This window comes from Coregonus lavaretus (assembly GCF_964263955.1).
Source record: "Coregonus lavaretus genome assembly, chromosome: 12".
In the NCBI taxonomy this organism is placed as follows: domain Eukaryota; kingdom Metazoa; phylum Chordata; class Actinopteri; order Salmoniformes; family Salmonidae; genus Coregonus; species Coregonus lavaretus.
This window is the reverse complement of record NC_139999.1, coordinates 8843570-8867224: the sequence shown is the minus strand read 5'-3', so window position 1 is coordinate 8867224 and position 23655 is coordinate 8843570. Positions and strand designations below refer to the sequence as shown.

Genomic DNA, 23655 nt, shown 5'->3' with positions numbered 1-23655 from the left:
TATATTTTCAATGCATTTTTCCACAATAGGTGGCTTTTTTAAAAATGTGTAAACGTTGTTTCCCCTCTACACCACTGTGTGAAATTCTCTTCTATCTTGTTGTGGGGGAACAGAGAGAGAGGAGCTGTCCCTTCCTTTACATCTACTGTCCAGTTAGGTGACCCACACATACACACACACACACAAACTCCTGTGGTCCTTGTCTTGTCAGTCTTCAGGGAAGATCTCTTGGAGCCAGGGCTGCATGATGAACCGCTCTCCGTCAAAGTGTGTGAAGTACAGTTCTAGGGTGGGGATCTCCGGCTGGAACACACACACAGAGGTTCGGTTAGGTGTGTATGTTTGAGTGTCAGTTTGCCTTCAGAAAGTATTTAACCCCCTTTACCTTTTTCACATTTTGTTGTGTTACAGACTGAATTGAAAATTGATTAAATTGAGAGTCTCACTAATCTACACAATATCCCATAAAGTCAAAAGTGAAATGTTTGTATTTAGATTGTAAAAAAATAAAACTTTTTTAAAAATGAAAAGCTGAAATGTCTTGAGTTAATAAGTATTCAACCCATTTGTTAGAGCAAGCCTAAATAAGTTCAGGAGTAAAAACGTGCTTAACAAATCACATAAGTTGTATGGACTCACTTTGTGTGCAATAATAGTGGTTAACATAATTTTTGAATGACTACCCCATCTCTGTACCCCACACATACAATTATCTGTAAGGTCCCTCAGTTGAGCAGTGAATTTCACTCTTCATATTTTCAAGCATGCTGGAGGCTGCATCATGTTATGGGTAAACTTGTCATTGGCAAGGACTGGGGAGTTAATTTTAGGATAAAAATGAACAGAATAGAGCTAAGCAAAGGCAAAATCCTAGAGGGAAACCTGGTTCAGTCTGCTTTCCAACAGACACTGGAAGACGAATTCACCTTTCAGCAGGACAATAACCTAGGCCAAACACTGGAGTTGCTTACCAAGACGACATTGAATGTTCCTGAGTGGCCTAGTTACAGTTTTGACTTAAATTGGCTTGAAAATCTATGGCAAGACCAACTTGACAGAGATTGAAGAATTTTACCCAAAAAGACTCACAGCTGTAATTGCTGCCAAAGGTGTTTAACATGTGTTGAATACTTACCTGATCAAGATTTATGAGTGTTATATTTTTAGAATTCTTCTACCACTTTGACAATAGAGTATTTTGTGTAGATCGTTGACAAACAAATGACAATTATATCCATTTTAATTCCACTTTGTGTGTGTGTACCTACCCTGGTTCCAGTGACCCGTTTCAGCCTGGTCTGAGGCAGGTATCCCACTAAGAGAGAGGAGGGGCCAGGACCGCTGAATAACACCTTATAGTGGGGGGTGTTCTCTGCTTTACCCTACACACACACACAAAGTGAGAGGTGAAGGTCAGAAGTTAAAGCTAGAACCCTTAAATGGTGTAACTGCCACTTCCGTTAGTGATATTATTACAACAACAAAAAAGTCCCTCGGACATTATTGCACACACGATAGAACAGCAGCATGTAGGACCTATTGCAATTGTTATTACCTTGAGGCGTGACGCTCCCCAGCTCTTTTTCGTCAACAAAAAACCAAAACGATAACAATGGCGGTGGGGCGGACAGTGCCACCGTTTCTCCCTACTGCGGATTCCATCTTTAAAGAGCAACTGCCCCTAAAAACCAACTTCTCCTTTTGAAAACGGCCTGTGGCATCGATAGGAGTCAGAAACATTTATTCTAGTGTCAAAATAGACTACAAAGTGCAAATAGGATCATTTTTGTCATAAAGTAAAAACTGAGTTTTGTAAGTAAGTTCATCACGACTTACTTGAGGGTTTGGTAATGGATTACTTATACAATTACCCAGTGACAACACGTTTGTGGTCCACCCCCAGCTGCCATGTTGTGAAGTCTGCATATGGGTGCAACACACGCACATGTCGCTCAGCAAATAGGTGTGAAAATGGGCTTCCATAAAGTTAGCACAAACTTCCAAAGCATTTCAACAATATTGACAGATGACCAGGAATGGATTACATCAGACACGTTCACTTCTGTGACTGGTGTTGGTGAGTACGTTAGCTAAGTAGATAGCTGGTGTAGCTACTTTTGGTTATACAACATTATTTTATAATGCTAGCGAGCCAGGCTAGCTATGATTTTATTTCTTTTTTATTTCACCTTTTTTTAACCAGGTAGGCCAGTTGAGAACAAGTTCTCATTTACAATTGCGATCTGGCCAAGATAAAGCAAAGCATTGCGATAAAAACAACAACAACAACACAGAGTTACATATGGGGTAAAACAAAACATACAGTCAATAACACAATAGAAAATCTATATACAGTGTGTGCAAATGGAGTAAGTTATGGAGGTAAGGCAATAAATAGCCCATAGTGCAAAATAATTACAATTTAGTATTAACACTGGAGTGATAGATGTGCAGAAGATGATGTGCAAATAGAGATACTGGGGTTCAAATGAACAAAATAAATAACAATATGGGGATGAGGTAGTTGGGTGGGCTAATTACAGATGGGCTGTGTACAGGTGCAGGGATCGGTAAGCTGCTCTGACAACTGATGCTTAAAGTTAGTGAGGGAGATAAGAGTCTCCAGCTTCAGAGATTTTTGCAGTTCGTTCTAGTCATTAGCAGCAGAGAACTGGAAGGAATGGCGGCCAAAGGAGGTGTTGGCTTTGGGGATGACCAGTGAGATATACCTGCTGGAGCGCATACTACGGGTGGGTGTCGCTATGGTGACCAATGAGCTAAGATAAGGCAGGGATTTGCCTAGCGGAGATTTATAGATGACCTGGAGCCAGTGGGATTGGCGACGAATATGTAGTGAGGGCCAGCCAACAGGTCACAATGGTGGGTAGTATATGAGGCTTTGGTGACAAAACGGATGGCACTGTGATAGACTACATCCAATTTGCTGAGTAGAGTGTTGGAGGCTATTTTGTAAATGACATCGCCGAAGTCAAGGATCGGTAGGATAGTCAGTTTTACGAGGGCATGTTTGGCAGCATGAGTGAAGGAGGCTTTGTTGTGAAATAGGAAGCTGATTCTAGATTTAACTTTGGATTGGAGATGCTTAATGTGAGTCTGGAAGGAGAGTTTACGGTCTAACCAGACACCTAGGTATTTGTAGTTGTCCACATATTCTAAGTCAGACCTGCCGAAAGTAGTGATTCTAGTCGGGCGGGCGGGTGCAAGCAGCGTTCGATTGAAGAGCATGCATTTAGTTTTACTAGCATTTAAGAGCAGTTGGAGGCTACGGAAGGAGTGTTGTATGGCATTGAAGCTCGTTTGGAGGTTTGTTAACACACTGTCCAATGAAGGGCCAGATGTATACAAAATGGTGTCGTCTGCGTAGAGGTGGATCTGAGAGTCACCAGCAGCAAGAGCGACATCCTTGATTTACATTTACATTTTAGTCATTTAGCAGACACTCTTATCCAGAGCGACTTACAGTTAGTGAATACATGTTTTTTAAGTTTTTTCATTCGTTTTTTCATTTCATTCATCAACTGAGCTACATCCCTGCCGGCCATTCCCTCCCCTACCCTGGACGGCGCTGGGCCAATTGTGCGCCGAGAATAGAGTCGGCCCGAGAATTGAACCCTGTGGCACACCCATAGAGACTGCCAGAGGTCCAGACAACAGGCCCTCCGATTTGACACATTGAACTCTACCTGAGAAGTAGTTGGTGAACCAGGCGAGGCAGTCATTTGAGAAACCAAGTCTATTTAGTCTGCCAATAAGAATGCGGTGATTGACAGTGTCGAAAGCCTTGGCCAGGTCGATGAAGACGGCTGCACAGTACTGTCTATTATCGATCGCGGTTATAATATCGTTTAGGACCTTGAGCGTGGCTGAGGTGCACCCATGACCAGCTCGGAAACCGGATTGCATAGCGGAGAAGGTTCGGTGGGATTCGAAATGGTCGGTGATCTGTTTGTTAACTTGGCTTTCAAATACTTTCGAAATCAGGGCAAGATGGATATAGGTCTGTAACAATTTGGATCTAGAGTGTCACCCCCTTTGAAGAGGGGGATGACCACGGCAGCTTTCCAATCTCTGGGGATCTCAGATGATACGAAAGAGAGGTTGAACAGGCTAGTAACAGGGTTTGCTACAATTTCGGCAGCTAATTTTAGAAAGAAATGGTCCAGATTGTCTAGCCCAGCTGATTTGTAGGGGTCCAGATTTTGCAGCTCTTTTAGAACATCAGCTATCTGAATTTGGATGAAGGAGACGCGGGGGGGGGGGGGGGGGTTATAGACAAGTTGCAGCGGAGGGTGCAGAGCTGGTGGCCGGGGTAGGGGTAGCCAGGTGGAAAGCATGGCCAGCCGTAGCAAAATGCTTATTGAAATTCTCGATTATCGTAGATTTATCGGTGGCCTCAGTGCAGTGGGTAGCTGGGAGGAGGTGCTCTTATTCTCTTTACAGTGTCCCAAAACTTTTTGGATGCAAATTTCTGTTTGAAAAAGCTAGCCTTTGCTTTCCTAACTGATTGTGTATTTTTGTTCCTGACTTCCCTGAAAAGTTGCATATCGCGGGGGCTTTTTGATGCTAATGCAGTACGCCACAGGATGTTTTTGTGCTGGTCAAGGGCAGTCAAGTCTGGGGTGAACCAGGGGCTATATCTGTTCTTAGTTCGGAATTTTTTGAACGGGGCATGCTTATTTAAGATGGAGAGGAAAGCACTTTTAAAAAGAACAACCAGGCATCCTCTACTGACGGAATGAGGTCAATATCCATCCAGGATACCCGGGCCAGGTCAATTAGAAAGGCCTGCTCTCTGAAGTGTTTTAGGGAGCGTTTGACAGTGATGAGGGGTGGTCGTTTGACCGTGGACCCATTACGGACACAGGCAATAAGGCAGTGATCGCTGAGATCCTGGTTGAAGACAGTGGAGGTGTATTTATAGGGTAAATTAGTCAGGATGATATCTATGAGGGTGCCCATGTTTACCAATTTTGGGTTGTACCTGGTAGGTTCCTTGATAATTTGTGTGAGATTGAGGGCATTTAGTTTAGATTGTAGGACGGGTGTTAAGCATATCCCAGTTTAGGTCACCAAGCAGTACAAACTGAGGATAGATGGGGGGCAATCAATTCACATATGGTGTCCAGGGCACAGCTGGGGGCTGAGGGGGGTCTGTAGCAAGCGGCAACAGTGAGAGACTTATTTCTGGAAAGGTGGATTTTTAGAAGTAGAAGCTCAAACTGTTTGGGCACAGACCTGTATAGTATGATAGCCGGCAGAGCTCTCTCTCTACAGCAGATTGCAACTCCGCCCCCTTTGGCAGTTCTATCTAGATGGAACATTTTGTAGTTGGGGATGGAAATTTCAGAGTTTTTGGTGGCCTTCCTAAGCCAGGATTCAGACACTGCTAGAACATCAGGGTTGGCGGAGTGTGCTAACGCAGTGATTGATTCTTATTGTCGGAGTGACATAGCCCGCTGTTTGCAGCCAGTAGCCTATTATGGTTTTCCGTCGCTCTCTCCTTTTCAATAGCTTGATTTGAAAGTGTCCTCTTTCGGCCAACAGGAACAGATATCACAGGCTCCAAACTGTCGACGGGATCCATAACTAAAAGCTCCATGACACTCAAGAGCTCAACGCTAGGTAGCCAGCGAGCAAAACCTAACTTGCGACTGAACAGAGAAATAATGGAAATGGCTCACTTTTGCGCCAGCTGCAAAAAATATATGGAACCTTCCATCCACCTGGACAATGGATATAGCACATCTCGGGGAGGGGGGGACGAGTGTGTTGGATATCGTGTTTTGCAAAATTACACATTTTAAAGCACAACTAAAGTAAAATGTTTTAAAAGTTTGATAACAGCTGTAATTCATACACATAGAAAGGGACCCATGAGCATTCCTTTCAGACGAATTTATTTACATTTATCGCGTTTTGGAAATAAAACTCTTCAAGTGTAATATTTGCACATTGTTATATTAGCAGAACGCCAGCTAACAATTCTAGGGAGCGAGAACGTTTTTGTAACGTAGAAGCTAAGACCGTTGGGCCAGTAACAGAAAGGTTGCTGGTTCGAATCCCCGAGCCAGCAAGGTGGAAAGCTCTGCTATTCTGCCCTTGAGAGCAAGGCAGTTAACCCCCAACATCAACTTCTCCCCGGGCGCCAATGACTTGGACGTCGATTAAGGCAGCCCCCCAGCACCTCACTGTTTCAGAGGGGTTGGGTTAAATGCGGAAGACACATTTCGGATGAACGGATTCAGTTCTGCAACTGACCAGGTATCCCCTTTCTCCTAATGTTTGAGTGTCCAGTTTTCCGTTAGTTAGGGGAACATTCAATCTACAGTGAGGGAAAAAAGTATATGATCCCCTGCTGATTTTGTACGTTTGCCCACTGACAAGACACGATCAGTCTATAATTTTAAATGGTAGGTTTATTTGAACAGTGAGAGACAGAATAAATAAAAAAAATCCAGAAAAACGCATGTCAAAAATGTTATAAATTGATTTGCATTTTAATGAGGGAAATAAGTATTTGACCCCTCTGCAAAACATGACTTAGTACTTGGTGGCAAAACCCTTGTTGGCAATCACAGAGGTCAGACGTTTCTTGTAGTTGGCCACCAGGTTTGCACACATCTCAGGAGGGATTGTGTTCTACTCCTCTTTGCAGATCTTCTCCAAGTCATTAAGGTTGAGGCTGACGTTTGGCAACTCGAACCTTCAGCTCCCTCCACAGATTTTCTATGGGATTAAGGTCTGGAGACTGGCTAGGCCACTCCAGGACCTTAATGTGCTTCTTCTTGAGCCACTCTTTTGTTGCCTTGGCCGTGTGTTTTGGGTCATTGTCATGCTGGAATACCCATCCATGTCCCATTTTCAATGCCCTGGCTCCCAAGATTTGACGGTACATGGCCCCGTCCATCGTCCCTTTGATGCGGTGAAGTTGTCCTGTCCCCTTAGCAGAAAAACACCCCCAAAGCATAATGTTTCCACCTCCATGTTTGATGGTGGGGATGGTGTTCTTGGGGTCATAGGCAGCATTCCTCCTCCTCCAAACACGGTGAGTTAAGTTGATGCCAAAGAGCTCGATTTTGGTCTCATCTGAACACAACACTTTCACCCAGTTCTCCTCTGAATCATTCAGCTGTTCATTGGCAAACATCAGACGGCCCTGTATATGTGCTTTCTTGAGCAGGGGGACCTTGCGGGCGCTGCAGGATTTCAGTCCTTCACGGCGTAGTGTGTTACCAATTGTTTTCTTGGTGACTATGGTCCCAGCTGCCTTGAGATCATTGACAAGATCTGCCTGTGTAGTTCTGGGCTGATTCCTCACCGTTCTCATGATCATTGCAACTCCACGAGGTGAGATCTTGCATGGAGCCCCAGGCCGAGGGAGATTGACAGTTATTTTGTGTTTCTTCCATTTGCGAATAATCGCACCAACTGTTGTCACCTTCTCACCAAGCTGCTTGGCGATGGTCTTGTAGCCCATTCCAGCCACACGTTTCATGGGACGTTGCAAGGACATTTAAATCCAGTTTTCTGTAGGTTAGGAGCATATTCCATCAACGTCCCACCAAAGATACACAGAACGTGGTTGCCATGTTCTCAGAATGTAAGATATTAATGTTCTAGACACGTTTCATGGTAACGTTGCAAGAACATCTCTTTGCATCAGTTGTCAGGACATCGGCTGATGGAACCAAAGAAACATTTTTCTCCCCCCAAAAAATGTCATTACACATCACGCCTTGTTACTGTTGCCGAGCCAATCAAGGCCCTGATTGGTGAACTACCGATCCATTCATAGCTCTCTCTCTGTTGGCAAGGTTAGGGATACTCACACACAGTGCTTATAACAGTGTTTTCAACGTACATATTTGACACACTTTGACATACATGATTACATTGTGTAAATGAACATGCACGGTAAATTATTAGACTAAGGAAGTCTCGAGGTTTTGCTCGCCTGAGGTAGAGTATCTTATGATAATCTGTAGACCACACTATTTACCAAGAGAGTTTTCATCTATATTTTTCAGAGCTGTCTATTTACCACCACAAACCAATGCTGACATTAAGATTGCACTCAATGAGCTGTATAAGGCCATACCTAAACAGGAAAACGCTCATCCAGAGGCAGCGCTCCTAGTGGCTGGGGACTTTAATGCAGGGAAACTTAAATACGTTCTACCTCATTTCTACCAGCATGTTAAATGTGCAACCAGAGGAAAAAAAACTCTAGACCACCTTTACTCCACACATACAAAGCTCTCCCTCGCCCTCCATTTGGCAAATCTGACCATAACTCTATCCTCCTGATTCCTGCTTATAAGCAAAAACTAAAGCAGGAAGCACCAGTGACTCGGTTAATAAAAAAAGTGGTCAGATGACGCAGATGCTAAGCTACAGGACTGTTTTGCTAGCACAGACTGGAACATGTTCCGGGATTCTTCAGATAGCATTGAGGAGTACACCACATCAGTCAATGGCTTCATCAATAAGTGCATCGATGATGTCGTCCCCACAGTGACCGTACGTACATACCCCAACCAGAAGCCATGGATTACAGGCAACATCCGCACTGAGCTAAAGGGTAGAGCTTCCGCTTTCAAGGAGCGGGACTCTAACCCGGACGCTTATAAGAAATCCTGCTATGCCCTCCGACGAACCATCAAACAGGCAAAGAGTCAATACAGGTTTAAGATTGAATCGTACTACACCGGCTCTGACGCTCGTCGGATGTGGCAGGGCTTGAAAACTATTACAGACTACAAAGGGAAGCACAGCCGCGAGCTGCCCAGTGACATAAGCCTACCAGACGAGCTAAACCACTTCTATGCTCGCGTCAAGGCAAGCAACACTGAAACATGCATGAGAGCACCAGCTGTTCCGGATTACTATGTGATCACGCTCTCCGTAGCCGATGTGAGTAAGACTTTTAAGCAGGTCAACATTCACAAGGCTGCAGGGCCAGACGGATTACCAGGACGTGTACTCCGAGCATGTGCTGACCAACTGGCAAGTGTCTTCACTGACATTTTCAACATGTCCCTGACTGAGTCTGTAATACCAACATGTTTCAAGCAGACCACCATATTCCCCGTGCCCAAGGACACTAAGAACCTGCCTAAATGACTACCGGCCCGTAGCACTGACGTCTGTAGCCATGAAGTGCTTTGAAAGGTTGGTCATGGCTCACATCAACACCATTATCCCAGGACCCTAGACCCACTCCAATTTGCATACCGCCCCAACAGATCCACAGATGATGCAATCTCTATTGCACTCCACACTGCCCTTTCCCACCTGGACAAGAGGAACACCTACGTGGAGAATGCTATTCATTGACTACAGCTCAGCGTTCAACACCATAGTGCCCTCAAAGCTCATCACTAAGCTAAGGATCCTGGGACTACACACCTCCCTCTGCAATTGGATCCTGGACTTCCTGACGTGCCGCCCCCAGGTGGTAAGGGTAGATAACACATCTTCCATGCTGATCCTCAACACGGGGGCCCCTCAGGGGTGCGTGCTCAGCCCCCTCCTGTATTCCCTGTTCACCCATGACTGCATGGCCAGGCACGACTCCAACACCATCATTAAGTTTGCCGACAACACAACAGTGGTAGGCCTGATCACCGACAACAATGAGACAGCCTATAGGGAGGAGGTCAGAGACCTGGCCGTGTGGTGCCAGGATAACAATCTCTCCCTCAACATGACCAAGACAAAGGAGATGATTGTGGACTACAGGAAAAAAAGAGGACTGAGCACGCCCTCATTCTCATCGACGGGGCTGTAGTGGAACAGGTTGAGAGCTTCAAGTTCCTTGGTGTCCACATCACCAACGAACTATCATGGTCCAAACACACCAAGACAGTCGTGAAGAGGGCACGACAAAGCCTATTCCCCCTCAGGAGACTGAAAAGATTTGGCATGGGTCCTCAGATCCTCAAAAAGTTATACAGCTGCACCATCGAGAGCATCCTGACTGTTTGCTTCACCGCCTGGTATGGCAACTGCTCGGCCTCCGACCGCAAGGCACTTCAGAGGGTAGTGCGTACGGCCCAGTACATCACTGGGGCCAAGCTTCCTGCCATCCAGGACCTCTATACCAGGCGGTGTCAGAGGAAGGCCCTCAAAATTGTCAAAGACTCCAGCCACCCTAGTCATAGACTGTTCTCTCTGCTACCGCATGGCAAGCGGTACCGGAGTGCCAAGTCTAAGTCCAAAAGGCTTCTCAACAGCTTCTACCCCCAAGCCATAAGATTCCTGAACAGCTAATCATGGCTACCCGGACTACTTGCACTGCCCACCCCATCTTTTTACGCTGCTGCTACTCTGTTAATTTTATTATGCATAGTCACTAACTCTACCCACATGTACATATTACCTCAACTACCTCAACTAGCCGGTGCCCCCGCACATTGACTCTGCACCGGTACCCCCCTGTATATATAATAATAATAATTGGTCATTTAGCAGACGCTCTTATCCAGAGCAACTTACAGGAGCAATTAGGGTTAAGTGCCTTGCTCAAGGGCACATCGACAGATTTTTCACCTAGTTGGCTCGGGGATTAGAACCAGCGACCTTTCGGTTACTGGCACAACGCTCTTAACCACTAAGCTACCTGCCGCCCTAGGTGAAATACCTCTACTGTTATTTTATTTTACTTCTGCTCTTTTTTTCTCAACACTTTGTTGTTGTAAGTAAGCATTTCACGGTAATGTCTACACCTGTTGTATTCGGCGCATGTGGCAAATAGATTTTGATTTGATTTGATGAACTGCTAGGACTCAAACCAAGTGTCTCCTGTTGCAGCAGCTTAGCCCAACACGCAGGTTCCCAAACACATTTTTATTTTATTTTATTGTATTATTATTCAACAGTCCACACCTGGGATTTGAACTCACAACCACTCTGGTTCACGGTATGCCAAATCTTTCAGCTACACCACCATGTTTGTGTTATGTATTGGTTAAATCTTACTATTCTCATCATTTAATTGACTTACTTCAGCAATTTAACGGCTTTCAGTATAGTTGTCTAATGTTTGTGGGGCATGTTAACATGTTATAAATGATACTCTAAGATCAATAAACGTTTTTGCTCTGACATACACTGTCAACTGTGGGACCTTATATAGACAGGTGTGTGCCTTTCCAAATCATGTCCAATCAATTGAATTTACAACAGGCGGACTCCAATCAAGTTGTAGAAACATCTCAAGGATGATCAATGGAAACAGGATGCACCTGAGCTCAATTTCGAGTCTCATAGCAAAGGGTCTGGATACTTATGTAATAATAATAAATATGCCATTTAGCAGACGCTTTTATCCAAAGCGACTTACAGTCATGCGTGCATACATTTTTGTGTTTGGGTGGTCCCGGGGATCAAACCCACTACCTTGGCGTTACAAGCGCCGTGCTCTACCAGCTGAGCTACAGAGGACCACAATGTAAATAAGGTATCTGTTTTTAATTTTTAATAAACCTGTTTTTGCTTTGTCATTATGGGGTATTGTGTGTAGACTGATGAGGATTTGTTATTTATTTAATCAATTTTAGAATAAGGCTGTAACGTAACAAAATGTGGAAAAGGTCAAGGGGTCTGAATACTTTCCGAATGCACTTTATATGTACATAGCTATCTCAATTACAGGTACTGCCTGTATATAGATATGTTATTTTTACTCCTTGTTAGTAGTTATTCACAGTGTATTTATTGCTCATGTCACTTCCTATTTTTTCTCTGCATTGTTGGAAAAGGACCCGTCAGTAAGCATTTGAATGTTAGTGTACACCTGTTGTTTACGAAGCACGTGACAAATAAAATGTTGTGATTTGGTTGGGGCGTTCGTCATTGGTGCTGGTGGGTTCGAGAGCCGCTAGGGGAATCATCCCACTCTCATATTCTTGTTAATGACATTATTTGGCAACAGTTACAACATGCCTATCTGATCTAATTAAAATGAGTTTCTCATTGAAAGATAGGAATCTTTAAGATTTCCCCTTGAGCACGAATTATGACCACATTTCCACTACCTCCTAAATTATCAGTATTTATTAATTCTATATAGCTGAGCATCTCAAAACAGAACTCTACCGTCTTTTTGAAATCTATACCACATATACCATGTAGAACAAACATCTCATTTTAATTAGATCAGATAGGCGTGTTGTAACTGTTGCCAAATAATTACATGAACATACAGTGAGGGAAAAAAGTATTTGATCCCCTGCTGATTTTGTACGTTTGCCCACTGACAAAGAAATGATCAGTCTATAATTTTTATGCTAGGTTTATTTGAACAGTGAGAGACAGAATAACAACAAAAAAATCCAGAAACACGCATGTCAAAAATGTTATGAATTGATTTGCATTTTAATGAGGGAAATAAGTATTTGACCCCCTCTCAATCAGAAAGAGTTCTGGCTCCCAGGTGTCTTTTATACGGGTAACGAGCTGAGATTAGGAGCACACTCTTAAAGGGAGTGCTCCTAATCTCAGCTTGTTACCTGTATAAAAGACACCTGTCCACAGAAGCAATCAATCAGATTCCAAACTCTCCACCATGGCCAAGACCAAAGAGCTCTCCAAGGATGTCAGGGACAAGATTGTAGACCTACACAAGGCTGGAATGGGCTACAAGACCATCGCCAAGCAGCTTGGTGAGAAGGTGACAACAGTTGGTGAGATTATTCGCAAATGGAAGAAACACAAAAGACCTGTCAATCTTCCTCGGCCTGGGGCTCCATGCAAGATCTCACCTCGTGGAGTTGCAATGATCATGAGAACGTTGAGGAATCAGTACAGAACTACACAGGAGGATCTGGTCAATGATCTCAAGGCATATGGGACCATAATCACCAAGAAAACAATTGGTAACACACTACGCCATGAAGGACTGAAATCCTGCAGCGCCCACAAGGTCCCCCTGCTCAAGAAAGCACATATACATGCCCGTCTGAAGTTTGCCAATGAACATCTGAATGATTCAGAGGAGAACTGGGTGAATGTGTTGTGGTCAGATGAGACCAAAATGGAGCTCTTTGGCATCAACTCAACTCGCCGTGTTTGGAGGAGGAGGAATGCTGCCTATGACCCCAAGAACACCATCCCCACCGTCAAACATGGAGGTGGAAACATTATGCTTTGGGGGTGTTTTTCTGCTAAGGGGACAGGACAACTTCACCGCATCAAAGGGACGATGGACAGGGCCATGTACTGTCAAATCTTGGGTGAGAACCTCCTTCCCTCAGCCAGGGTATTGAAAATGGGTTGTGGATGGGTATTCCAGCATGACAATGACCCAAAACACACGGCCAAGGCAACAAAGGAGTGGCTCAAGAAGAAGCACATTAACGTCCTGGAGTGGCCTTGCCAGTCTCCAGACCTTAATCCCATAAAAAATCTGTGGAGGGAGCTGAAGGTTCGAGTTGCCAAACGTCAGCCTCGAAACCTTAATGACTTGGAGAAGATCTGCAACAGAAGTGGGACAAAATCCCTCCTGAGATGTGTGCAAACCTGGTGGCCAACTACAAGAAACGTCTGACCTCTGTGATTGGCAACAAGGGTTTTGCCACCAAGTCATGTTTTGCAAGCTCTGTTAACTGTTTTTTTTTATTGTTTATTTCACTTTTGTTTATTATCCATTTCACTTGCTTTGGCAATGTAAACATATGTTTCCCATGACAATAAATACATTTGTATTGAAGACAGAGAGAGAAGTTGGTACAGGTCTGTATATTGAAGTCAGGGTCAAGTGTTGGTTTCTTGAGGAGGGGAGCGACTCTGGCCATTTTGAAGTCAGAGGGGACGCAGGCAGTGGAATGACTTGATGAGGGAAATGACAAATAGGAGATAGTCTGGAGAAGTGAGGAGGGGATGGGGTCGGGCGGGCAGGTTGTCGGGCGGCCGGACCGCACTAGTCGCAGATGAAACATCATTGCGTGAGCGAACACTTGAGTAGAGAGCGAACACTTGAGTAGAGAGCGAACACTTGAGTAGAGAGCGAACACTTGAGTAGAGAGCGAACACTTGAATAGAGAGAGCGAGAGCGAAAGCGAGCGAGCGAGAGAGTGCCGGGACACCTTCCAGCGCTACTGCTGTCTAGAGAACAGCCAGAGGGTGGTCAAGACATCTGCTGCAACTTCACCTTTATTGTGTCAGCTCTGCTGCACCTGGGAGCTAAAGGTATGGCACCGCACTCCCAATGGTCATGTATGCTGCACCTGGGAGCTAAAGGTATGGCACCGCACTCCCAACGGTCATGTATGCTGCACCTTGGAGCTAAAGGTATGGCACCGCACTCCCAACGGTCATGTATGCTGCACCTGGGAGCTAAAGGTATGGCACCGCACTCCCAACGGTCATGTATGCTGCACCTGGGAGCTAAAGGTATGGCACCGCACTCCCAACGGTCATGTATGCTGCACCTGGGAGCTAAAGGTATGGCACCGCACTCCCAACGGTCATGTATGCTGCACCTGGGAGCTAAAGGTATGGCACCGCACTCCCAACGGTCATGTATGCTGCACCTGGGAGCTAAAGGTATGGCACCGCACTCCCAACGGTCATGTATGCTGCACCTGGGAGCTAAAGGTATGGCACCGCACTCCCAACGGTCATGTATGCTGCACCTGGGAGCTAAAGGTATGGCACCGCACTCCCAACGGTCATGTATGCTGCACCTGGGAGCTAAAGGTATGGCACGGCACTCCCAACGGTCATGTATGCTGCACCTGGGAGCTAAAGGTATGGCACGGCACTCCCAACGGTCATGTATGCTGCACCTGGGAGCTAAAGGTATGGCACGGCACTCCCAACGGTCATGTATGCTGCACCTGGGAGCTAAAGGTATGGCACCGCACTCCCAACGGTCATGTATGCTGCACCTAGGAGCTAAAGGTATGGCACCGCACTCCCAACGGTCATGTATGCTGCACCTGGGAGCTAAAGGTATGGCACCGCACTCCCAACGGTCATGTATGCTGCACCTGGGAGCTAAAGGTATGGCACCGCACTCCCAACGGTCATGTATGCTGCACCTGGGAGCTAAAGGTATGGCACCGCACTCCCAACGGTCATGTATGCTGCACCTGGGAGCTAAAGGTATGGCACCGCACTCCCAACGGTCATGTATGCTGCACCTGGGAGCTAAAGGTATGGCACCGCACTCCCAACGGTCATGTATGCTGCACCTGGGAGCTAAAGGTATGGCACCGCACTCCCAACGGTCATGTATGCTGCACCTGGGAGCTAAAGGTATGGCACCGCACTCCCAACGGTCATGTATGCTGCACCTGGGAGCTAAAGGTATGGCACCGCACTCCCAACGGTCATGTATGCTGCACCTGGGAGCTAAAGGTATGGCACCGCACTCCCAACGGTCATGTATGCTGCACCTGGGAGCTAAAGGTATGGCACCGCTATAGGGAAACAGGACGGACAGCTGATCGTCCTCGCAGTGGCAGACCACATGTAACAACACCTGCACAGGATCGGTACATCCGAATATCACACATGCGGGACAGGTACAGGATGTCAACAACAACTGCCCGAGTTACACCAGGAACGCACAATCCTTCCATCAGTGCTCAGACTGTCCGCAATAGGCTGAGAGAGGCTGGACTGAGGGCTTGTAGGCCTGTTGTAAGGCAGATCCTCGCCAGACATCACCGGCAACAGACAGGACTGGCAAAAAGTGCTCTTCACTGACGAGTCACGGTTTTGTCTCACCAGGGGTGATGGTCGGATTCGCGTTTATCGTCGAAGGAATGAGCGTTACACCGAGGCCTGTATTCTGGAGCGGGATCGATTTGGAGGTGGAGGGTCCGTCATGGTCTGGGGCGGTGTGTCACAGCATCATCGGACTGAGCTTGTTGTCATTGCAGGCAATCTCAACGCTGTGCGTTACAGGGAAGACATCCTCCTCCCTCATGTGGTACCCTTCCTGCATGAGGAGGAGATGCACTGCAGTACTTAATGCAGCTGGTGGCCACACCAGATACTGACTGTTACTTTTGACCCCCCCTTTGTTCAGGGACACATTATTCCATTTCTGTTAGGTCACATATCTGTGGAACTTGTTCAGTTTATGTCTCAGTTGTTGAATCTTGTTATGTTCATACAAATATTTACACATGTTAAGTTTGCTGAAAATAAACGCAGTTGACAGTGAGAGGACGTTTATTTTTTTGCTGAGTTTATATAATAATAATAATAATAATAATAATAATAATAATAATATGCCATTTAGCAGACGCTTTTATCCAAAGCGACTTACAGTCATGCGTGCATACATTTTTGTGTATGGGTGGTCCCGGGGATCGAACCCACTACCTTGGCGTTACAAGCGCCGTGCTCTACCAGCTGAGCTACAGAGGACCACATATGTACTGTTTAAAGACATTTTTCTTTTTTTATCTGTGACAAGGATGTTCTGCTCACTCAAAGTCATACTTGCAGGCTCTTAAGTAAAAATGTTGCGATCGACTGGCCTGTGCACTCGCGGGACCCGTCCTCTGCTCGCTCGACCACATTTCTTCTCTCTCGACTCAGTGTTTGCTTACACAATGATGTTTCATCTTGCTCGCACGCGCCATCTCATATGCGTTCGACTTTTGAATTGTATTTGACAACATACACCTGGTGGGTGATAGATGACAACAATGTTAAGCTTGAGTGGATAAGTGACAGCATGGAATTTAAGTGAGGAGAAGGACAGGTGAGGGAGAAAAGAGAATCTCCACTTAGGAGAAATGAGTAGCCCTGTGCCACCACCGCGACGACCAGATGCTCTCGGACTATGAGAGAAAACATAGTCGGATGAAGAGAGCAGCTGTAGTAGCAGTGTTCTCTGGGGTGATCCATGTCTCCTTCAGGGCCAAAAAGTAAAGGGACTGAAGGGCAGCATAGGCTGAGATGAACTCAGCATTCTTGACTGCAGATCAGCAGTTCCAAATGCTGCCAAAGACCAGGAATTCCACATGGTTTGTGCGCGCAGCGTACACTAAATTAGAAGGGTTGCAGCCAAAGGGTGGGGAGCGTCTGTAAAGCCTACAGGGAGAGGAGCGAACTGGGACAGAAAACACACACACACACACACAGTTGCCAAAGCTACAAAAGAGTAAAATGAGAATCTGAAAATAACTAGATAAAATACTGAAGTGAGAGAGTGGTGTGGAGCCTTCCTCTCCTTCCTTCCTCTAACAACAATCTGTTTCGGCAACGGCCTTAGTTGAGACGAAACCGCCGCTTACAGCTGCTGAGAAAACAGGAGAGACTGAAGTAGTAATTGCCTTGCAAAGGTGAAGAGCACACCTCCCGGTACTAATTGCTGATTACCTTGGAGAGGAGAAACCACTCCCCCCTCCAATACATCCACTGATTATTTTACCCTCATTTTACCAGGTCAGTTGACTGAGCACACATTCTCATTTATAGCAACGACCTGGGGAATAGTTACAGGGGAGAGGGGGGATGAATGAGCCAATTGGAAGCTGGGAAAGATTAGGTGACCATGATGGTATGAGATCCAGATTGGGAATTTAGCCAGGACACCGGGGTTAACACCCCTACTCTTACGATAAGTGCAATGGGACTTTTAGTGACCACAGAGAGTCAGGACACCCGTTTAACGTCCCATCTGAAAGACGGCACCCTACCAGAGTATGTGAGCAGAGTTGAGCGGTTGGAAATCACGCTCATGGAGCGGTGCTTGTGCATTGCTCTGGGGCTCCACGTCCTTTCCAACCACTCTGTTAAAAACCGCTCCGCGCTCACAGGAAGAAAAAAAACTGCCACTCAAAATTCACTCCATTCATTAAGATCACAATTTAACCAATACCCATCTATTGTTATAACTACATGGACCTACCATTTGGTTTTGAAGTATTGAAACCAAACCATATGAATTAAAAGTATTTTAATAAATAAAGGTGAACGTAAGAAGCGCTCATCATTTCAAATAGGCTACATGTCATATTAAACATCTTATAAACACTAAATAGGTCAGGAGCCAGACAATAATAGATAATAGAACAAAAATGAACAAAACTTGAGATTTATTTTAAAGATGATTTTTTGCTTATAAATACTTTGCTACAATGACACACTTAGTTATCTACCCAGCTTGTTCCTTTATTTTAGCATGTGCACGTAGTAAGTACACCATCATGCTTTCGGGATATGTGTCTTTTCAGATTCCACAATGATTCTTTAGTTGTGGACACTACATCACCGCACTCCCTCTCTTTTGTCCTCATCTTTGTAAGTCACTTGTGCATTTTAGCGGTTTCTTTATGAAACTATTTAGCGAACTCCATGACAGTAGCTAAAGCAAAGGGCTATAGCAGCACACAGCCTACGAATGCATGCTGGGCCGGGCCCTGAGCTGGTGAAGTGAGCGCTACTGGAGCGGGCGAGAAGGCCGACACTCCAGACTTTAGGAATCTCGCTCAGCGTTCCAGTTCCACTCAGGTCACATACTCTGCACCCTACACAGGGCAATGTCCCCAATCACTGCCCTGGGATATTTCTTTGGGGACCAGAGGAAAGAGTGCCTCCTACTGGCCCTCCAACACCACTTCCAGCAGCATCTGGTATCCCATCCAGGGACCAAACAGGACAAACCCTGCTTAGCTTCAGAGGTAAGCCAGCAGTGGGGTGCAATGCTGCTGGCTATAGAATGATGAGAATAGTCAGTAGTCAGATAAACTGATACCTGACACGAACATGTTAGTGTAGCGGGAAGATCGGAGTACCGCGAACCAAGAGGTTGTGAGTTCAAATCCCAGGTGAGGACATGTTCAATAATTATGACAGTATAAGTTAACATGCACAATGTAATCATCCACGTCAAAGTGTCTCAAATATGTAAATTGAAAACACTATGTTAAAAGCACTGTGTGTGTGTGAGTATCCCTAACCTTGCCAACAGAGAACTGAATTAGCTGACCATCGAGATGGCGAGTCAGTCAGGAGGGGAGAAGTCCTCAACTTCTTTCCATAGCAAAGCTAGCTTATCTTACCTTGCTGTCACTACTCACTACTGCCCTTGTTTGTTGTGATTGAATGGCAAAGACACACCCAAGAAACATACACATCAAACCACACCCCCAACACAACTCTCATTTGGCTTCAGTCATGGCTAATAGCATTTCTTAAAGAGTATTATGAAAAGCGAGGCTAAATCAGGAAGTTCAGACCCCCTTTAAAGCGGAAATATGTAACTTTTTGGGCGACCCGACCAAATTCACATAGAAATGTGTATTATAGATCTGTCATTATCATTGAAAGAAAGTCTAAGAAGCGGTATATTTGTTCTATGTGCACTATTTCTATGCTCCCCATTATTACATTTAGTTTTTGCTTCTTTTACTTTCGGTTTTGTACACCAGCTTCAAAACAGCTGAAAATACAATATTTTTGGTTATGGAAAAGCCATTTCACAGCGGTTTAGATGGTACAGTGATTTTCTATACTATACTTGCTTGGTTTTGTCACATAAACTGAAATTAAGCGAACTATTAGAATTTTAGCAACCAGGAAATGGCAGAGCGATTTCTGCATAGTGCATCTTTAAAGGTGTTTCTGACATCAGCCTTAGAGTGAAGGGTATGTTTGTTTGTGTGTGTTTGTATATGTGTGTTCCTACCTCAGCATTGCGATGCATCCTGCTGATCCACTCTGGGGGGGCTCGGAGCTCCGGGTCCCAGCTCACGATCACCCCGATCATGTGACCATTCCGCTCCATGACGACATCACCCACACGCAGGAAGACAAAGGGGGGGCGCGGCCTACGGACCGACCGGGAAGCTGGGGGATAAAGAGAGGTTGTGGTAAAATAGGAGGAGGAGAGGAAGAGGAGAGAGAAAGAGAGGAGAGGAAGAGGAGAGAGAAGGAGAGGTTCATACCAATCAGACCAGGCCAGTAACAGGTAAACCCAGACTGGTTCTGCAGGGTTTCTCCCCTTAATTCCTGACTGACATTCCTCTAAAACACCAAGAACAAACACACACACCTCCAAAGAAGCCCAGGTCGTTGTCTTGCAACATGACCTCCAGAGCAGGAGACTCTCCAGGAATCTCTCCCTCCTCTCCTCCTCCTCCCACCAGCACCCTGGGAGAGACAGACAAAGTCACCATGGCTGCATCCAAAATGGCCTGTCGGGCCTGGGTTGGTCTGCAGGTAGTGGATACTATAAGGTGGTGTGTATAATATAACATGAGAGTGGGGTAACTGTAGCATCACTCCATCAAGGGAAATATCATATTCTTTCTAACAAAGATATCTACATACAGTATATTTCAGGATGCTGTGTATCCCTGGAAATAATCTGAATTAATATAAACATTACAGTTTAAAAACATAGCTTGTCCCAAAAAAAAGTGGTCTCTTGGCACAACTTACCACGTAGAAACAAGGGTGGCTCAACATACCCCACTCTCCCCTACAGCAGGGGGGTCAAACTCCATTTCTGGACCGCCAAGTGTCTGCTGGTTTCTGTTATTTCCTTTCCATTTGTGTCCAATTAAGACCTAGTCAACCAGGTGAGGGGAGGTCCTAACAAATCAATTACTTTAATTGATCACAAAAGTACAAGGGAGCAGTGAAAACCCACAGACACAGCCCTCCAGGATTGAGTTTGACACCTCTGCTATAAGGAGTAATGCTGTACAATTACTAGAGGTAAATGTGACGTACGTGATTGTATCCATAAGGTCTGTGATCCACTCTGTCCAGACAGTGGTGTTCAGGTAGGACTTCCTCCACTCACCCCATATACCCAACAACCTGGTCGAGACAGAGACATTAATAACCCTAACATCTTACCCCTAACCCTAGCCCAGGCCTAACTCTGTCCAGATGGTGTAATAACCCTAACATCTTACCCCTAACCCTAGCCCAGGCCTAACTCTGTCCAGATGGTGTAATAACCCTAACCTCTTACCCCTAACCCTAGCCCAGGCCTAACTCTGTCCAGATGGTGTAATAACCCTAACCTCTTACCCCTAACCCTAGCCCAGGCCTAACTCTGTCCAGATGGTGTAATAACCCTAACCTCTTACCCCTAACCCTAGCCCAGGCCTAACTCTGTCCAGATGGTGTTGTTCAACCTGGTCAAGACAGAGACATTAATAACCCTAACATCTTACCCCTAACCCAGGCCCAGGCCTAACTCTGTCCCATCTTACCCCTAACCCTAGCCCAGGCCTAACTCTGTCCAGATGGTGTTGTTCAGGTAGGACTTATTTTTTAAAACATTTTTAGTCATTTAGCAGACGCTCTTATCCAGAGCGACTTACAGTTAGTGAATACATATTTTTTTTTATACTGGCCCCCCGTGGGAATCGAACCCACAACCCTGGCGTTGCAAACGCCATGCTCTATCAACTGAGCTACATCCCTGCCGGCCATTCCCTCCCCTACCCTGGACCAATTGTGCGACGCCCATGAGTCTCCCGGTCGCGGCCGGCTGCGACAGAGCCTGGATTCGAACCAGGATCTCTAGTGGCACAGTTAGCACTGCGATGCAGTGCCTTAGACCACTGCGCCACTCAGGAGTTATTCAACTCACCCTAGAGTCCAACCTGGTAGAGACAGACATACATTATAATAACCATAACCTCTAACCCCTGACCGCAGATACCCAGACACATTATTAACCGTAACCCCTGACCCCACAACATGCAGTCAGATATTTCACATGTAATATTAGGAGAATAAAGGTAAAAAGAAAAGCTCTCATATGCTGTGCCATGTTTGTTGCTAGAGTTGGAGAGGTGTTGGCTCTCAGAATGGTGAGGTGTAGAGGCATGTGTGCGTGCGTGCAGATGAATGAGTGCCATGCCATTAGGCGCAGGGGGTCTGAGCGGACCGTTACCGTTTGGTGGCATGGTAGCGCTGCGCCACGGACGCGCCGGTCCACTGGGAGATGAGGTACTGGGCTGGTAGCGCTGAGAGCAGTAGGGTGAGCTGCAGGATGGTTGCCACCGTTAACTGAGGCATTACAACACCTGACCCGACCTTACCGGACAGAGAACAGGGCAGAATTATCAGTAGGCTAAACGGTTGGTGCCAGCAGGTAGGTATGCCTACCGTAGGCTATATAAATTACATTTACGTCATTTAGCAGACGCTCTTATCCAGAGCGACTTACAAATTTGTGCATTCACCTTATGATAGCCAGTGGGACAACCAATCATTTAAGCATATGGGACCGAGGTAAAATTAGTTTTAAATTGGATATTCGGTTTCCTCTCGTCAATAGCTATTGAACCAAGCAGGCCATGAAAATTGTATATTCTGAATCAGGTGTGGATGGAAAACTATTATTTATTTTAAATGGAGGAAAAAAAAACAAGATTTCAGATTTACATTTTAAATAGCCAAGTGGACAGGCTGTTTGGCTCATCTCAGTCACAAAGAGGAATAACTTTGCAGCTGTTTCTGATTAATAAACAATGCCATGCTGGTGGGTGGTAACTAGGCTTGGGCGGTATCCAGATTGTCATACCAACCTTGTGCCATACCGGGATATTCGGTAATACCGGCACTGAACACAATTGGCGTTATTTTCTAACCCCCCAGCCTCTAATACGAAGGTTAGCAATGCTATAAAGTACATGTAAAATCCCATCGAGAATGCTAACTAAATACTAATGAGCGCATTGCGAACATTTTATACAGTCTTTGACCTTAACTATTTTCAGGACAGACAATCCAGCTCAAAAAGTTATACAAGTAACTCAAACATGCTACTCAGTTTCTCCATCCTCCCGATTCAGAATTTTCATAGTTATGCAAGCTTTGTTTAAGAGCTATTGAACATTTAAATCCGGGTAACAAAAAAATAAAAAGTGTGGATTTTCCTCCATCCTCCCGATTCAGAAAACACTGAGTATACAAAACATTAAAAACACCTGCTCCTTCCATGACAGACACTTGTTAAATCCACTTCCAATCAGAGTAGATGAAAGGGGGAGGAGACAGGTTAAAGAAGGATTTTGTATGTGTGCCATTCACCCTCTTACAAGATATTTAACTGCCTTTGAACGGAGTATGGTAGTAGGTGCGAATATCCACCGAATATCCAATAAAACAAATTTTACTTCGGTGCCTATGGTCCATTTTTATTCATTGATTAAATGTTGTTCTAGTTCAACTGCCATATGGAAACATACAACATATTCCTATTCTATATGGAAGATAACTTTTTACTTTTATCCACCCATGACGCAGTCATGCATTTCTTCATGAAGAAAAGAAGGCACACTTAGGCTATAATGACACAAACCAACTGACAGCTTTCTAAACATAGCCGATATATTGGGACCCTTACCTTACCGTGATTACAGGAAATCCCGATTCAAATCAACTTTTAAACAAACTATCTGTCTGACATCGTTCCTGAGGAAGTCGACTAGTAAAGTGAGTTGACAGCAGTTGTGCTATGGTGTGAGGAACCAGCCATGGCGCGAGGAGAGACAGCTCCGTGGTTTCGGTGTCCCTCGGTAGTTATATTTACATAAATACACTCTCGGTCCGGCAACAGCACCTGCATATTTACATTTACAAAATTGTCAATATCGCGCGTCCAATCGCTGCAGGCCACGAAATACCGGCGCGCCTCGC

At 45.4% G+C, this 23655-nt stretch overlaps 1 protein-coding gene across 2 annotated transcripts; it reads right to left on the bottom strand.

The window, feature by feature from the left end:
* Positions 1–43: 43 nt before the first annotated feature.
* LOC311138474 (uncharacterized protein) lies at positions 44–23603 on the bottom strand. Of its 2 annotated transcripts, none has more exons than XM_084173161.1 (7): positions 23363–23603; positions 21905–22047; positions 20725–20814; positions 20042–20139; positions 19676–19836; positions 1269–1382; positions 44–303 (listed from the first exon to the last, which is right to left on the bottom strand). In XM_084173161.1, the coding sequence occupies exons 2-7, from the start codon at positions 22027–22029 to the stop codon at positions 208–210; spliced, it is 684 nt and encodes a 227-aa protein (XP_084029287.1). In that variant the 5' UTR covers positions 22030–22047; positions 23363–23603; the 3' UTR covers positions 44–207. The 2 variants fall into 2 exon arrangements, with proteins under 2 accessions (XP_084029287.1, XP_084029288.1); XM_084173162.1 differs by having other exon boundaries at positions 23368–23555.
* Between the last annotated feature and the right edge of the window lie 52 nt (positions 23604–23655).